Here is an 18,872-nt window from a genome sequence, read left to right on the forward strand (position 1 = left end):
ATATGTTTCCGGTGTCTCTGAAGCATTGATAAGCCTGTGGCTGAGTTCTTAGAAACTGTGTCTTGCTTTTCTAGGGAGAGAGCATGGACAATTTCAACTGGGGAGTCCGCCGGCGCTCGCTGGACAGTATTGACAAAGGAGACACACCATCCCTCCAGGAGTGCCCCTGTTCCAGCAGCACCCCCAGCCTGACCTTGACGAACCAAGAGGATACTGATGAGTCCTCGGAGGAAGAAGCCGCCCTCACGGCAAGCCAGATCCTGTCACGCACACAGATGGTATTAACCTCACCTTTCCACAAAGTGGAGGGGCTTCAACTAACTCTTAGCTTCCAGTTTTGTTTTGTTTTGTTTTGTTTTTTTAAAGTCATCTGCGTGCCTTCTGATGGTCACTTCATTGTGTGAAAAATGCACCAATCAAGGCAGTGCCCTGGTACTCATGATGAAAACCGAACTTAGGAAATTGACCTGAGTGCCTGCCTATAACAGTTAGCCTAGAGCCAAATAGTTCCTTGGACCCCTTTTCCGGGTTCCTCTCAAATGTCACACATTTTCAGTATCAGCTAGGGCACTTGTATCTCTTGGTACACAACTGCTTTTCTTTCCTGGTGTGCAAGTCACACTTTTCAGTATAGTGTGTAAGATTGAGCACAACATTGGTCCTCTTCAAGATTAAGAGGTTATCCGCCATGTATGTAGGTACTGGGAATTGAACCCATGTCCTGTGGAGGAATAGCCAGTGCTCTTAACCTGTGAGCCATCTCTCCAGCCCCTACACATAACGATTACATAGTAGAGATAACCTTTGGGTTGGGGTGAAAGTCAGTTATGTGAAGTACACACGAGCAAGTCTTCCAGGCCCACCTATCAATCCAGGAAAGTGTGGGCTGTGCAGAAGCCTGAATTTGTAGGTAGAATAAAGTTGAAATTTGGAGACAGCAGCGCAGAGAATGGCACACCGGCGTGTACAGTTTAGAAGCATTCCTAGTGTCAGCAAGGGTCACCCAGCTCTTCTTACAGCCTGTCTCCCTTTAGCAGAGACCCCTCACCCTACAACGTCTGAGGGTCAAGCCCTTACAGCAATATCCCATGGGGCGGGCTTTAAGCAAGGTGCCAGCAGTCTGTCTGTCATCAGCTCCCTGTCTCCGCCACTATTTTGACATTTTGTTATCAACATAAATAAGTCTTCCCAGTGCCACCTCCCTTTATGTGTGAAATGACTGCTGGGTCCCCAAGGTGTTTTACTAGTCTCCATAATTCTCACCTGACTGGAAGGCAAGCAGGCTTAATGCAGATCTGCAGAGTAACACACAGCTAGTAAGTAGACTGGAAACAGGCTCTGTCTAGGCCCATGTCCTTTGCATGGCAAAAAAAGGTTTGTCCCATGGAACTAGTTTGAAGGGATGGTAAATTTCCTGGCCACAGAGACTGACTCAGCACCCATGGATATGAACCATATGCTACAAGCCTGGGCTGGCCTTGCCTCTCTCTGATTGTGGCTCAGATTATACAACCCGTGATTATAAATTCAGAGGCTGGCTGTACCCACTTTGTAACTCTGGGAAGTCATGTCGCCATTCATTAAAAGTAGACCGTAACCGTGGTGCCCTGCTGGCGATAAGCCACCCGACACACACGAGTGCCTTATAATGTCTGTTGACTGCTTACCGACAAGGGCGGGGCCATCTCAGTGGTGCGAATTTAGGGGGAAATTGCCGAAATTGCATTTGCCTCTGTATTCTAAGTCAAAAGCTGGTATTTCCTATTTTGGATACTAACCAAGTTCTCGTTGCTTTGTCATGGGCTCTGCCATAAAGAGCTTTCCATCTTACTGACAAGGTGGTCGATTTTTGCTTACGTTATTGAGGGTGCACTCCTGCGTGCCTGCCCGCCCTGAGTTCCCCTGGTCAGAAACCCTCAGACCTGGCTCAGATAGAGCCCACCAGCAGAGCACTTGCCTGGCACACAGAGAGTCCTCGGGTCAATCCCAGCTCACTCGAGACACTGGGTTTGATCTCAGTCACCACCTGCACTGGACGTAGTGGCACCTTGATACATGAGAATCCACGTAAGGCAAACACGTGAGGCAAACACGTGAAAAAAATACAAATTTTGGCTCAAGGCTAGCATAGCTGTAGGTAGCCCTCTGTTCTTTCTTTGTTTAGTTAGCAGCGTCTCACCTTTGTGGTCGCGTGCTCCGTCACGCTGAGGGATCAGCCGCCTCCATTCTGCTACACACTAGATGGGGGAAAGGCAGACTAGGAAACCCCAGCGGTCCTTGTAACTAAACCCATAAAATTCTTGGTGACGCACGCTACTGCTGGCGACTGTCGCTACTAATGACCGAATCTTCCCCCACAGCTCAACAGTGACTGTGTACCGGACGACCTGATGCCCGACCACCAGGACCTGCTCCAGTCTCAGGACTCTGCCAGCAGCAACACCACGGAAGACGTGCTGCAGATCCGAGACGAGACCCCCAGTCTGGAGGCCTGTCTAGATAATGCTAGCTGCCAGCTGCCTGAGGTGGGGAGACATGGGGCTGCTGCATGGCCAATCTAGGTTCCCCGCCACACCCCTCGCTCCTCTGCCCGAAGAGTTCTCAGCTGCCGTGCTGCTGACGATTCGATTTGTTTTCAGTATTTCTAACCTGTTGGGTTGTTTTAAACGAGACCGTCGGACCCTATTGGGCTGTTCGTGTTTGTGTATATGGTTTTCTTTCTTTCTTAAAATTGATGTGTTGGAAACAGCCTACAGGTTAAAAATAATGTCGTAAGTGTGTCAATGAGCATTTTGCGTTGCAGAGCGTGACTTGGCTACCACGCCAGCGCTTCTCTGGGGACAGCAGGCATCGCCTGGGGCGCTGCGACTCTGAAGGACTGCTTCTGTGTCCCTCCCCTTCCCTTTTGCTTTGTATGGGTTTTCTGTGATTGGTGCTATGACCGGGTTAGGACCTCAGGCTAGCTGTGCTAGCAGCTGGTTCAATGAACCAAAAGACTTTGGAACCACTAGTATTATGGTTTTTGGAAAGGCCTGTGAGAAGAAAGGCCAGATTCCAAGCTAATGACTGACCAAAAATAAGTAAGTATTAGTTGTCTTAGTGTTTCTTATTTTAAAAGATGACTATAGATACCTTTTTAAAATGTAATTATTGCTGTAAACATGTGAAACGTGCTTTTTGCTCGGTCGGTAAGTAATAGAAAATGGTACTTTTTTTTTTTTCTTAATGAAATTAACGTAGTCACCAGACCCCTCCCCCCCCGACATGGTTATTTGACGGGTATTACTTTTGTAAGGCAAAGTGTCATGTTCTTACTGGGCCGAGAACTGGGTGTGTCTGCCCCCCCCCCCTTAATAGTGAGCAGATACATTTTGAAATGGAGGCATCTTTGCTCCCCAGTCTGCCTGTCTTTGAAAGTCTACCAGGGCAGGGATGCAGGCAGCTGACTCCAGTGTTTGTGATTTCACTAGGATGATGGGATTTACCATCTGCACTAAGAAAGACTGAAAAGGCTTTGCAAAAATATATATTTACAGATAGATAGATAGGTAGATAGATAGATGATAGATAGATAGATAGATAGATAGACAGACAGACAGACACACACACACACACACACACACACATTTCAGTACAGGAACTCAGTAACATGTTGAAGGATTTGTGGAAATTCAGAGAGTAGTAAACTGGTTGCTTCTGGTGGTGACAGGGATAAAGGACAGGTTCCAGGTGAAGGGGTAGCATGTGGAAGACATGACATGTAAACTAACATGATCCGCTCAGCGGATTGCAGGGAGTTGAGTGTCCCAGGGAATAAAATGGGCAGAAGAAGAAGAAGAAGAGAATTGAAGAGGGTCAGACATGTGTGGTCAGGAATACCACTCTCAAGACTTAGACTTCATCGGAGAGCAGGAAGCCCTGTGGATGTTCCTTCACGATGGCTCTGCTGATGAGCACTGAATGCTGCCTGAGGAGAGTCAGCTTAAAAGGAGGAAAGGCTTCCTGTAGGTCACAGCCTGGTGCTTTCAGCCCTGAAAGATTGGCCTGTGAAGGCTCTCATGGCAGAAGCAAATACCAAGCAGTTCAATCGACCGTGTCCAAAATGAAACAGCGAGGGCCAGGAGGAGAGAGGGGTCCCACAGTCCCTTCAAGGGCACACCCCCAGTGACGTAGACCCCCGCCACCTTCCAGTAGCCCCTCCATGGGGAGTAAGCCCTGCATGGACCCTGAGCATAGTAATACCTTACGTCAAGACAAGCAGTGTGTTTGTGCCCTCAGTGAAGAGGCTGCAGAGGCAAGCATTCATTCATTCACTCACTCACTCACTCATTCTTCTTTTGTCAGGCAGAGTCCTACTCTGCGGCCCCTGTTGTTCTTGAGTTCATGGCAGTCCTCATGCTTCAGCCCCTAAGGGCTAGAACGACATCCTGAGCCGCTACCTTACGTAGCTCAGCCTGCACTGTTGAGCCCATCTTGTCCTACACACTGTTCTAGGATCAGGGCTTATACAGCAGGCAGCTGGTGACATGTAGCTTAATCCTAACAACTAACAGACAGCAAGCAAGTAAAAACAAATGTTCAAGATGTGAGAAAGCAGTCATTGTATTAAATCTTCTCCAGAAATGTAACAGTAATGTGGATGTGAGTGACAAGAAAGGTAGCCTGTGAGGTGAGGCCTCAGGGTAACCTATGAACCTATGCAGGGTATTTGTCTGTTTCTTGGCTGTTTTGTAATCCTCCTGCCTCAACCTCCCAAGTGCTAGAATTATAGTCATGAGCCTAGCTTCATTCCACACTCTGTAACGGTCTAATGGACTTCCTGCCTGCCTAAGGGCCAGAAAGTCCTTGGGGTGTCATTTCTACCAAAGAAAGAGCTCTTCAATGTGTCATTTCCTCTTTCCTTTTTATGAAGGGCCGTTCTCACTGTCCACTGAAGGATGAGGAGAGTTATTCTAGAACAGTATCATTTCATTAAGAGTGGCAGCATTGTGTCCGTTAGCTGGGCTGGCAGAATTTGTTTTTCCCTGTGTCTCCAATGATCCAGAATTGCCCTTCAATAAAGAAACATAGGAAAGCACCGAGATATTAAAATCAAAATTAGTTTTGAAGTCATTTCTGCAAGTATTTAGTTAATTTTTTAAAAGATTTATTTACTTTATATATATGAGTGCCCGGTCTTCAGACACACAAGACTTGGGAGTCAGATTCTATTACACATGGTTGTGAGCAGTCGGTGCTCTTAACCACTGAGCCATCTCTCCAGCCCCCTATTTAGTTAATTTTTATAGGTGAAATGGCTTATGAATTATTTATCTGAAGATTTCCCTTAAAATATGCTAATACTGGGAAGGTAAAGAGGTGTCTTAATTACTGTTCTGCTGCTTTGAAGAGACAGCATGACCAAGGCAATGTATAAAATCAAGCATTAGGAACTTGATTAAAGTTCAGTGCATTATCACCATGTTGGAGAGCATGGCATCAGGCAGTACGGTGTGTGAGCAGTAGCTACGAGCTTACATCCCACCTGAAAGTTCCAGGCAGAGGGAAAGGAAGAGGAAGAGGGAGGGGGAGAGAAAAACAGATGCAACAGAGCTCTGGAATTGGAATGCCTGGACTTTTGAAACCTCCAAGCCCACCCACAGTGACACACCTCCAAAAGGCCACGCCTCCTGATCCTTCCTAAACAGTCTCCCAGCTGGAAACCAAAGATTCAAATGAATGAGCCTATGGAGGCCATTCCCATTCATACCACCACAGGAGGCACATCATGGTAGAAATGTAGCTACTCTGTGACAGAAAACCAAAGCACTAGAGGACTAGAGAGAGGGCTCAGCAATTAGGAGTGCCTGCTGCTCTTCTAGAGGTCCCAAGTCCAGTCCTAACAATCAAGGCTGACAGTCCCCAACCATCAGTGACTTCAGCTCCAGGAGATCTAGTGCCTCTAGCCATACCCATGTGCAGACAAACACACATTCATAAAAATAATAAAAGCAATCTTTAGGAAAGAAAGACTCCCTCTCTGATGTCTTCCAAACACAAACTCTACTTGATTTCCTTAACGAAGCCTTCAATCATGGGCCAAGGAAAACTTTGCATATAGAAAATGAACCTTTAAAAGTAACAAAACACGTGTTTGTCACTGTGTGATGTGGAATTCAAGGAAATTTGAGTCTCATAATCTATTATATAAACAATGGAATTCATTCACTAACACAGTGTACTACTCAATGAAATCTAGGGGAGCTGTATACCGAATAATAATTTCCAATAAAACATCACTTAGAAATTATAATTTAGTAGCAAGTGATAGTCAGATATAGATGTACACTAATGAAGGGGGAGGAGGGGGCTTCATGCTGCCATGCTTGGGTTTGTAATGGCTCAAACTGATGTGGGGAGAAAAACAAGTACTATCAGTACAATTGTAGATGAAAGGACATTGCTAGCAGTGTTAAATAATATTTCCAGATTACTAGTGCTGTTTCTTCACTAGCTAAATCTTTAAAACCAATCTCCAGATGGAACCTGCAGCTGAATTAAATATGATCCACTGGGACGACTTAAGTCCTGCTCTGTGAGGTCAAGGGTCACTGCTCCCCACATGCAGATCCACGTCTCTCACACTCCTCAGCCTTTGAGGTCTGCTGTCTCTCCTCAGGATACCATCCCTAGCCACCTCTCTCTAAGCCCACCATCAGCTGTCTCCTTCTAAGAGTGGTCTCAGTTGCCCCAGACAGCCATGTCCTTTCCCTTTGGTTGGGTACCAGCAGACATTTGCCTGTGGCTGATGCAGTCCACCATTTGCATTCCGTACGCCAGTATCTGATGTTGGCCATTAGCGTGTTAGCCTAAGCCCATTACAAGATTGCAGACTCGTGATTTAACTTGGAGCAGAGCATCTATCTCGGGTGTGCTCAAAATTCTTTTCACGGGCAAGTTCTATGGAAGGATAAACCAAAGCTGATCCAGGGGTTCTAACTTTCACTTGGTTTTCACGTTTTGTAGGAAAAATTCCATTTTTAAACCATAAAAGAAATATTAAAAACTACTGCAAATATTAAGTAATGTAGGTCTACTATCAAAAAAAAAAAAAAAAAAAAAAGGTTGTCTTGGCTTTTAAACCAGTGCCACTATCAGTTTAAACTCAAACTGATCAGATGCATGCAAATTAGAGATGAGTGTTGACATCATTAGGATTGAACGTGACTTTGGACATGTCTTTCTTTCTTTTTTTTTTTTTTTTCTTTTTTTTTTTTTTCCGGAGCTGGGGACCGAACCCAGGGCCTTGCGCTCGCTAGGCAAGCGCTCTACCGCTGAGCTAAATCCCCAACCCCTCTTTCTTTTTCTCTTTTTTTTAAAACTGTGGCAGTTCATTTATTTAGGCAGCATCCATTGGGTTTCTCTGCTTTGGCAGTCACAGCACATTATGTCAACATGTCGTCATGTTGACAGCCATTATGTCAACAGTGGGTAGGAAAAGAGACCACTTAACCACTGTATTTTCATTATTACTTATTCGCTAAGACTTATGGATGTGCAGCCATTCTTGTTTGATAAATGAGCTTATAATTTCATTTCAGAAGCTAAGAACTTAAAGTTTCATAATCTTTTGAGAAGTCTGTCTTAGCTGTGAGACTTTACTGAGATTCAAAACTACAAAGAGCTCTGTTGTGTGTCTCAGTACCTGAAGCCAGCTCTCCACATCACAGATACCAGGAAAGTGAATGCCTGTGGGCGGCTCAGCCCCATAGGATCAGTGGATTCACTCTTGAACCATCTTGTTACCTATCGCCAGAATCGACTGTCCTGATAAAATGACAGGGAGGCTGGGTAGTTCAAATACAAGAGACTTTCTAGTAATAATAATGCCAACTTTTCTTGTAGAGAAATGTAATGTATATAAGAGAAGGTATGTTAGCAAAGGACTTAGATCCCAGTTAGTACCCAAATCCTGTAAATAGAGGGAGAAGGAAAACAAGTAAAAAATGTTTGGTGGTTTTTGTAGCAGTTGACTGTATATTGTAAGTTTTAAAATTGTAGGGCTGGGGTCAGTAATCGTCTGTTTGCTCATACGCAGTAGCCCTTGGGTTCTTCTACACCAGCTGAAAACAAATGGGAAAAGCAAAGCATTTTTTAGGACCATTTAAAAAGACAATTGCATATACTCACATTCACAAACTGACCAGACAATTGGAGCCCTGGATGCTGGCAGTCGCCCTTTATTGCACTGATAAAAGCTTTTGCTGTTGTTGGAGTCTGCTAAAGCTAATGATTATTTCACAGGATACAAGTTCAGTATTAAAGGAGGAGCATGTTACAGCCTTTGAAGATGAAGGGCCATACCTTATTCAAGACCAACAGGACCCGCTAGTCTGTCGGGGAATTCTTGATTTAGAAGAAACTGACATGCCAGAGCCTCTGGCCCCTGAAAGCTATCCCGAGTCCGTCTGCGAAGAGGACGTCACCTTGGCTTTAAAAGAGTTGGATGAACGGTGTGAGGAGGAAGAGGCTGATTTCTCTGGGCTGTCGAGGTGAGCATAGTCACACATAGAGTCATGAGTCTCCGGCTTTATCCCCGCCCCTTTCCAACGTGCCCCTCCCCCACTCCAGTTTATGCACTCTGGTGTATTGGTATTTAGTCTGTAGTCTTACTGTCTTCGTTTTGTTTGTTTCTGTTAATGTCCATATAAAATAAAATACAATCCATTCCTAGCACACCATGTTAGACGCACACCACACGCCTATTTGGGTAGAACACCAGATGGCCAAGTGTTAAAATCAATAGCATACTGATCTGGGCTACCATACTGATCTGTCAGAGGTCAGATGTTCAGTTAGATTGCCGTAGGAAGCCCGAGAGATCACTTCTTGGTGCTGGAGGATAATACGTTGATTCCTTCAGATGTTTACGTTCTGCACATTCCAAATGTCAAACCGGAATGTGAAGAATTCTCAAACAAAACTTTTCTTCACTTATGGATTAAGTTGAGTGATTATTGTATAAGTTCTTAAAGGGAATCCTGGTGGCTCTTAGTAAGTTTGCACACAAAACAGTTCCATGATCTGAAGTATGACACTGTCTAATATGTGCTATTTCTCAACAGCTTGGCTGCCTAAAACCCCACACAATGACGCTACCAGTAGACAAGCTGGCGTGATAGGGAAAATTTCACAGGGCCCTGCCCATAGATGAAGAACTACAGACAGTCGGTGGTTAGAGAGAAAGAGTTAGGGGGAGTGGGAAGAGAGAGGGAAAGAGAAAGAGGGAGGGAGTAGTTCTGTCTCCAGAGCTGAGCTCCTACAGGGTTTATGGTCACAAATGCAGAGCCCTAAACACATACAGATTAAGAGCAGCATACATGGATCTCAGCGCTGCGTGTGTGTGTGTGTGTGTGTGTGTGTGTGTGTGTGTGTGTGCACGTGTGCACACGAGTGTACCCATAGTGAAGAGGGCATAGAGTCAAGAGGGATTCGGAAGAGAACAAGCAGTTGGAGGAGGAAGAGTGTAGGATAGAAGTCATGTAAGTACAGGGCTCGTGTATGAAATGTTTAAAACACACGTGCAGCATGCTAGCCCTGTGTAGACACTCAGCACCTCTTCAGCTGTAGAGAAGGACTGAAGTGAGCCACTTTGCTACGACTTTGGCGTGTCTATGACAGTGTTGTCAGGAGGGGTTTCAGGCAGACATGGGTTTGAAGTTTCATAAGAGCAGTTTCCCTATGGAGTCTAGAAGATAGTCTCCAGCAACGAGTATCCCAGTCAGCTGGCTCTTCAAGCCTTCCCACCCTTTCTCCCTCCCTCAGTGTTCCTTGAGTCTTAGGTAGGGAAGCCATCTTGTAACGTGAACCATTCATGTTACATTCAGACTCAACAACTTAGCATTGGTCTTTGTTCCATGGCTCCAGTCTTATGCTTTGACTGTCTTGGTGTAGGAATGACAAACTCCTGAGATAAAATAGCCACCCCTTCTGTCCACTCCCTTGTCTGTTTTACTGTTAGGCACTTCAGGTGCTTCTGAAATAGCTGAGTATATGCATGGCTGGTAACATGGGCTCTGGGCCTGTGAGTACACGTGAATTCGCATGCATGGATACACACACACACACACACACACACACACACACACACACACACACACACACCCCATGCGAACAAGCAAAATAAGCTTTGAAGTTTCTATAAAACTAAATTAACAAAATTTTATAAAGGGATCCAAAGTAGGTCATAATATGAACACATTCTAATTCATGTTAGTTGGTTGTATATTTGGTTTGAGGCAGGAACTCTGCATATCCCTAGCCTATGAAGGCCAGATGGGCTTTGAACTCACAGAGAACCACTTGCCTCTGCTGCCCAAATGCTGGGAGAAAAAGTTCAGGCCACCGTGCCCAGCCCTAATCCATATTCTTTGTAGATGTGACTGGCGTTACTCCAGTAGTAGCATACTATAGACCTGGGCTAAGACAGTCACTCGAAATTAAAGAGTTTTAAAATAGGAAGAACATGAATTTACCTGTACTAGGGAGTTTAGGCTGCATTCTCTAAATGAGTGGTTCTCAACCTTCCTGATGCTGTGACCCTTTAATACAGTTCCTCATGTAGTGGCCCCACCCATAAAATTATTTTGTTGATACTTCATAACTGTAATTTTGTTACTATTATGAATCATACTGTAAATGTCTGATATGCGACCTCCAGAGGGGTTTCGACCCACAGGTTGAGAACTGCTGCTCAAAGTCAGTGTGTATCTGTGGATAAGGATGGCTTCCATTGAGCCATGTAAAGAACTAAGAGTCTGTTCTTTGGGGAGAGCCTGAGGATCGCTATGGTTTTTGTGTCCACAGTCAAGAGGAAGATGAACAAGACGGTTTTCCAGAGGTGCAGACCTCGCCTCTCCCGACGCCCTTTCTGTCTGCCATAATAGCAGCTTTTCAGCCAATGGCTTACGAGGACGAGGAAGAAGCGTGGCGCTGTCACGTCAATCAGACGCTGTCGGACACAGACGGGTCCTGTGCGGTGTTCACTTTCCATGTGTTTTCAAGACTGTTCCAGGTCAGTGGATGTTAAGGCTTCTGAACTCACATTGCAATAGTCTGGTAAAGTTAGGCTTCTCTACGTGTCTGGCTTTACTGTTCCTATGGATTTCCTTTAACAAGCAGTTTCTATGAATGTAACATTTCCTTAATTTGCAACTTGACTGGCCGTACTCCTGGTGTGTCAGTCACTCACTAGGACAGATGTGAAAACCCACGGTGAAAAATGCTACAGAGTTGCAAACCTGCTGGTGAAAAATGCTACAGAGTTGCAAACCTGCTGGCCAATTTTCTGTAGTAAGTCAGGGTACCATCCTGGGCACCAGAGAAATGAAGGCTCACCATTGCACCTGCCCGCCACCAGCCATTACAGTGTTTATAAAGAGGTGCTAAATGAAATTTTTGTCACTGTGGGAACTCAGTAAGGAAGGTCACTTTCGTCCATGAGGTAACAGTAGTAATAAGCACTGTCATTTTTTAAATGTCCACCCTGTGCCTCATACTATCCTAGACACTTTCCAGTGAATATTCTCAGACAGCACCATGGCATGTGGGTACCATTTTGAGCACTGTGTGGGGAAGGAGAGCGCTTAACAGTTCACCATCTTCCTTTCCTCTATGCTAAGTTTCCCCATGCACTCCAACTTCCAGTTTCCTTCCTAGGCAGTTGTCTGCACTCAGTGGTGTGCGTTTCGACTTAACCTTCGGCACTCACTGCACTTCCCTTGGCTTTCTAGTTGTATTCCTTCCTGGACAGTGACAGTGGCAGTCCCCATGCGTTTGTGCGTTTGTTTTGTTTTGTTTTGTTTTTGTCCCCTCAGTCTTAATATCCTCTAGCAATAAATACCACACCCATCTATGCAGATACACATTAGCTATTCCTTCCTCCCAACTGGTTCACCTCTCCTCAGGCAACCTGGTGGTCTCCCACTCCTGGGAATGACTGTTCATGTTGACAGTCATAGCACACTGGGCTAGAACTCCTGAGCCCAGTTCCCACCTCCCCTGACTCTCCCAAGTAGCTGGGAGCACAGAGGTGTGCCATTGTATCCGACCATAATAGCTATTTGTTGGCATATCTCCTAAAGAAATACATAGAGACCTAGTAGATCTGCTAATAGAATTCTGTAAATCATTACAATAATCTCAGTTGTAACACATCTTTACATAAAAGAGGGGAAAGACCTGTGTGTGTGTGTGTGTGTGTGTGTGTGTGTGTGTGTGTGTGTGTATACTAAATTTTTCTCATGCTTTCCTCATAGACAATTCAAAGGAAGTTTGGAGAGATAACTAATGAGGCTGTGGGCTTTCTTGGCAAGAGTCTGCAGCGCATTGGTACCAAGTTTAAAAGCTCATTGGAAGTAATGATGACGTGTTCTGAATGCCCCACTGTCTTCGTGGATGCCGAAACGGTAAGGCGGGCATGATGGCGCGCAACTGGAAATACTAGTACTCTGAAGGCTGAGGATGGAGAGTGGGAGGCCAGCCCAGGGTGTACACATTCTAAGCCAGCCACCTCTCTACAGCAAAAACCTATTTCAAAACAAGTAGGACTACACTGGGATGGTGTTGTTCGCTTATTAGTCTTTTGTAGAAGCAGTTTTCCATTTTGAATTGTGAAGGGTTTGTGTTTTAACCCTAATCTACATATGTAGCAAAATGTCATCCCAGCCAGATATAGTGGAACATAATTTTAATCGTAGTTTTCAGAAGGCAGAGGCAGGCAGATCTCTGACTGCAAAGACAGTATGGTATATATAGTAACTCTAGGCCAGCCAGAACCATGTAGTAAGACTGTCTCAGATAGATAAGGTAGGTAGGTAGGTAGACAGACAGACATTCCGATACATGAAATACTGTATACAATGTTGCTGGGTCTATAGATACAGCATCCAGGATGAGAAACCTCAAGTGTCATACATAGTCTGGAGATGTATGTTCTTTTCTGTTCTTGAACAAATTTGGTAGGAGATGGCTAGACAAGAGACCCAGATCCCCTTGGTCTCCCCTGGCTTGCTGTGAGCATTCAGAGGCTAGACAGCTACATGTTTGGAAGCTTGAGGGATGGTACCTCTGAGGTGTTTACTGGTCTGACGGAGCAGAGGGTATCCAATGACCAGTGGGTGCTCATGACCTGTGTGTCTGCCTTCCCAGCTGATGGCGTGCGGTTTGCTGGAAACACTCAAGTTTGGCGTCTTGGAGCTCCAGGAACATCTGGATACTTACACCACCAAGAGAGAAGCAGCTGAGCAGGTCAGTCCTCTCCACACACAGAAATCATTTGCTTTATGACCTGGATGCAGATTGCCCCAGTCAAGGAATTCTCACTAGCCTTATGGGAGGTCCTGGGACAGCTCTCCTCTGTCCGGAGAATTCCTGCCTAAGAGCACAGCGGGAGACTGTAGCTGGGGTCAGTGTGGCAGGAGGGGTAAGTAGTAAGCAGTGTTTGGAAATGCGGGTCACAGAGCCGTGGTCACAGGGCTGTGGCACAGGGCATCTGGCGCCTCTGATAAAACTCACCTTGGCGTTGGAGGCGAGGAAGGCAACAAGCACGAAGCATAGTATAATTGTTGCCTGCTAGGAAATGGCCCCACAATTCTAGTCAGCCAAGTAAACACTGGCCCGGCTTCCGTTGGCAAATGCAGAAAAAGGAGGAGGGAGAAACTGTTCTCCCAGACAGTCTCTAGCCATTTTTTCCCTAAAACAGGTGAAACTTTCACTAATTAGTATTAAATATAACCACATTTAAAGACCTCTGAAAATCTTGAGTGTAAAACCTGGTCTTTCTTTCCTAAAATATTCTAGCTAAAAATATGCAGCACAGACTGAACATGTAAATACCAGATCAATGTCCCTGACCCAAAGATCTGAAATCCAGAATGCTTCAAAACCTGAAACTTTCAGTACCAACATGACAGAGGTGTCATGTGATGGGTCAAAACATTATGTGAGAAAATGATTTATCAGAAGCTTAAACTAAGACTGTGGTACTGACAGCTAAACAACCAGACTGTCCCCCAATAATAAGGTGACGGCTGACCAACCAGACTGTCCCCCAATAATAAGGTGACGGCTAACCAACCAGACTGTCCCCCAATAATAAGGTGACGGCTAACCAACCAGACTGTCCCCCAATAATAAGGTGACGGCTGACCAACCAGACTGTCCCCCAATAATAAGGTGACGGCTAACCAACCAGACTGTCCCCCAATAATAAGGTGACGGCTAACCAACCAGACTGTCCCCCACGTGGCTAATACAGTGGCACCCTTTGCTTCCTGATGGCTCATTTTATATAGAGACTTTGTTTTATAAACAATTATAACTTGTACAACATTACCTGCAGGCCATGTGAATAACACACACACACACTCCTGTGCTAGACTTTGGTTTCATTAAAAACAAAGAAGCAGCACAAGGCCCTGGGTTCGGTCCCCAGCTCCAAAAAAAAGAAAAAAGAAAAGAAAAAAACAAAAACAAAAACAAAAACAAAAACAAAAAAAAAACAAGAAGCAACTCCTGTGTACCAAAACCTGAAATGCTCTGGTCCCCGGCTTTTTTGATAAGGGGAATTCATTCGGAATAGCAAAGTCCCTGCCACATAAGTATTAATAAAAGCACCAGGGACAAAAGAGGCTTCTCAGTCAGCCTCAAGAGCAAAGCCGTCATAAACCAAGTACTATGCATGAATTCTGAAGGGAAGGAAGTTCCAGCAGGACTGGGACAAGGACCTGGAGTCTGAATTCGAGGTTCGAGGGTCGTTTGGGAAAGAAAATACCTGCACCAAGGCTGTCTCTCCTGATCATTGGAATGTGAGCTCATATGTGGTCTAAAAGAACAAAGAGATTAAGAAAGGAGTTCTTGGCCCAGTGAATTATCAGGCGTGATCAGCTCAAGTCTGTCTGCCAAAGAGCTTCTGGGAATGGAATTGCTCAGTCTAGAATCTGTATGACTTGGAGTCTACCAAGCAGTTTTACTGAAGAAGTGTCTGTCGTTACTCGCAGGCGAATTCTCCATCGCTTCATCCATTGGTCATCGGTCTTCCTCATCACTTATATTTGAACATAGATCCTTCATGGGGTTAGCTTGTGAGTCCTGTACATGAGCTGTTTTTCTCAGTTATTCATAAGAGGTCTTTATTTTAATATATGCTTTACTTATCGTTTGTGGACAAGGAAGGGCCACACCAAGGCATACACGTGGTAGCCATAGGATACCTTGTGGGAGTCTGTTCTTTCTTTCCAGCAAGTGGGTCCGAGAGCTCCGACTCAGGCCATCAGACTTGGTGGCAAGTGCATGTACCCACCGACCCCTGATGCATGCTCTTTATTGGTGTATGGATTGGAGATACCTTTTCCCGTTGCTATCATTTTCACCACTGAAGCATCTTTTGATGACCAACTTTTGCTTTGATGAAATACAAGCTCATTCTACCCCACTTTACTGCTGCCTCCTGGGTCTTCAGAAGTTACTGCCTATCCTAGATGCCGTTGCCACAATGGCCCAGTGAATAAGGCCTCCCCGGTCTACATTCCTTTCCAACACAACTCAGTACCACCCACAGTGCAGTCCAGAATGGCCTTGTAACTCTAACTACTGGAATTCACAAGACACTGCAAATCCCAAGGCAAGCCCTTAAGAAGCCTTTTAGAAGTCTGCTTCGAGCTTTGGGAAACTCTAGTCCCTACTACAGGATGACTGGTCACATAAAGGAAAAGAGAGACCCCAGCCAAGAGCCACAAGTCAGGAGTGAGGCATGTGTGGAACTTGGGGGCCTGGTTCAACTATGAGCTAACTGGAGGTTGATCCTTGTCAAACAGGAAACAGCACATGCTGATATTGCTTATAGACATAGGAATTTTTTTCTCCTCTTACTTTAAGCGATTACATTTTAGAGTGCTTGATTTTACAGCAATGGATAACTACTTTTAATGAGGCAGCAATTTCAAATGCACAGAGATAAAGCTAGCTACTGATATGCTAGCCCTTCACAACTCTCAGACATTACCATGAGAGAAGACCACGTGGAGGAGCAAACCGTGTTTCACTTTTTGTGTGTCAGAAAACCTAACTTTGCAAAGATACCATCTACACAACTAATGTACTTGAAAATCAAACAGCATACTAATGGAAATTCTGAAACTTAATTCTAAAGTCCATGTGGACATAAAAATGGCTTATAATTGCACAACTTTTCTTCAGCATGGGCCACTGATCCCTAACACCATCATATCTGGTCCACTATTTTCTGTAAATGAAGTATCTTGAGGACACAGCCACCCTGCAGTGTGCATACACACGCCATGTTTCCTACCTAGAACTCAGTTGACATTCACCACCAAGACAACATGGTTTGACAAGCTAAGGCCCCATTTCCCCTTTCCTAGGAAAGTTCTTGTAGATTTTGCCACAAAGAACAGGAAAATTTAAAGTTTGACTTCTAGCCACCAACACTTGTTAAAGATTTCAAATCAGGCACTACCCGCATAAGAGTGGACAGACCTGTGGAACAAGACAGATGCCAGGCAGGCCCGTTAACAGTGTTATACATAACAAAGGTGTGCCTGTGTTCAGAGAAGACCGTCCTCAGTGAATTCTGCTGAGAGGAAAGCCAACCTCGACCCCTGCCCCTTTCTCGCCCACAGTCTTTATCTCTCTACTGTCCTTGTCCATCATTGCGTCTTTCTACACCGCGTCTGTACTCACAGCTTGGTTTTCACAGAGCTTTCCACATGCCGGGGTAAGATTTCCCCCAGTCATACGGAGTGTCTCTGCTACACATGCAGTATTTCCATCCTCTAGAGTTCAAGTGTGATAACCAGGTTGTAGCCAGGACCTCGAAGTCTTGGCAGGAATCGGATTTACCTCCCCAGCACCTTGGGACTACAATTTGACCTTTCTTCTAGCACCATCCCTCCAAACCCCCACACTTGTGAACACATCAAAGGTCCCATGAAGAAGCTACCCAGACACTTGGACTCGATCTCTGGAGCTTCCTTTTCTTGAGCATCTCAGCCCTCAGTACCTTGCTATATCACTGATAACTGCAGCTAACAATACACAGAGCCCTTAGGGCATGAACGTGAAGCCACCACTGTGTGCCCACCCTCTCCAGCAAGGCACACATGCAGGGCTCACTGCAGTACTCTCCCAGAGTCCTGTCTGATAGCTCAGTGTCCATCATTGGCTTGGATGATTGCCTGTTTGCATATAGGCTGCTCTGCGATACTTAGAAACATAGCCCTCACAGCAGCTAAACTTTTCATTTGGGGAAACCTTCATTTGAGCAAAGAAAACATGAGAGCAATCAGGTAGGAGGCGGGGCTTCTCTGCATGGCCCTTCTGCTGTGTCTGAACATACTATTTGATGGCTAGCATTTAGCCACGGGACTGTATTATTGGGAGTAAAATCAGAAATTATTGAACAGTATTCCCTAAAATGTGGAACAGCGTGTGCAATATTTAAAATGTTTAGTATAGGCAATAATTAACAACTGAAATAAATTTCATTGTACTAGTTTACTTGGACAAGCTAGGCAGGTAGTCTAAGTGCATACACATTTTAACATGTTGTATGAGTAGAGATTAAGGCATAAATTCCATGGTAGGTGTTGACTGGTAGGTGTTCATTAAGAATCTGCTGATAGCTTCTGATGACAATGGCTGCCACCTGCTGTCTCTTACCAGAAAGGTTTAACATGTTTTTATTCCAAGATGCTGTCAAGAAACTAACCCAAAGGCCAGCGTTGTCTCTGTGGAAGAGACAGAAGGTGGAAGACATTTTTTTGAAACAATTACCATTTCTAATTTTGATTCTTTCTGTGTAGAGCATGAAGCTACCATTGAGAATTTTAAATATCTAACACTAAAATGTTTTCCTGGGAGCTACTCGGCTGGGAGTTATTTTCAAAAGTCGCAGGCTGAGTGGTTGATTATTACTTCGTTTCACTAACGCCACCCCACCCCCACCCAGTCAGCCAGAAACTGCAGAAGCCTGGGGCTTCATCTGAAGGCCCTTAGCTCTCCCTTTGGAAATTCTGTGGCTCCGTTTTTCAACACACCCACAATGCTACTTTATTTTAAATTAGTATCGACTTAGAAAACCCACATCTGTCCAGAGGCCTCAGAGACAACATGCTTGTCATTTATTACCATCCAAAGAGCAAGAAAATAAGTAGAAACAGAATTTAGATAGATCTCGGTTTCTGCTTCACTAATTAAAAGTGGCAGAACTAAACTTCGGATGCACCCAGACAGCCTGGCTCGTTTTTCTGTAAGTTGCCCTTATTAGATCAGCCAAAGGAAAGTGAGTCTTTCATTTTCCCCATCTCACGTTTAGACATAAAGGTCAGGTAGAGACTGTGAAGATTTCCAGTAAAATTCACTAAGCGAAGGATCTCACAATGTGGGACGCCACAGGTCCCGAGAACGCCGATTGCGTCATGATTAATAAACTCACGGTGTCGGCATCTTGTATTGATCCTTGTTCGTTCATTTGTTTGCATGACCGGCCTCAGGTGGCGATGAAATTGTGTCTACAGCCAGCCCTAGCCTTTCTGGCTTTGAACAGAAGGACTTGTTACAGCACTGGTTTCATGAGATGACTGTTGAAATTTACCCTTTCTCATTTCTGCAGTGGCTAGACAACTGCAAGAGGACATTTGGTGCCAACGAAGACATAGACAGGATAAACACCAATGCACACGTAAGTCTCTGTGTGCTTCCTGCCAAGTGCCCGCATCGGATATTATAAAACAATGCATGCATGCCGCTGCCCTTACCTGATATCCCTAGGAAGAATGGTGGCGAGCCTTTTTCATTTTGGTTATCAGAACAAT

The 18,872-nt window shown here is 45.0% G+C and overlaps 1 protein-coding gene across 31 annotated transcripts in view; it reads left to right on the plus strand.

Annotated features, from left to right (window-relative positions):
- The window catches only part of Fryl (FRY like transcription coactivator), a 233,939-nt gene that overhangs the window by 208,438 nt on the left and 6,629 nt on the right, over positions 1-18,872 (plus strand). For 27 of the 31 annotated variants that reach the window (XM_087583945.1, XM_087583948.1, XM_087583961.1 and 24 more), the window contains 7 exon segments: positions 75-278; positions 2,361-2,525; positions 8,284-8,531; positions 10,846-11,053; positions 12,297-12,446; positions 13,189-13,287; positions 18,671-18,739. In XM_087583945.1, the coding sequence (XP_087440071.1) occupies positions 75-278; positions 2,361-2,525; positions 8,284-8,531; positions 10,846-11,053; positions 12,297-12,446; positions 13,189-13,287; positions 18,671-18,739 (1,143 nt within the window). 31 annotated transcript variants of the gene reach the window in all.

The sequence above is a fragment of the Rattus norvegicus genome, chromosome 14, assembly GCF_021556685.1.
Source record: "Rattus norvegicus strain SHRSP/BbbUtx chromosome 14, alternate assembly SHRSP_T2T, whole genome shotgun sequence".
In the NCBI taxonomy this organism is placed as follows: domain Eukaryota; kingdom Metazoa; phylum Chordata; class Mammalia; order Rodentia; family Muridae; genus Rattus; species Rattus norvegicus.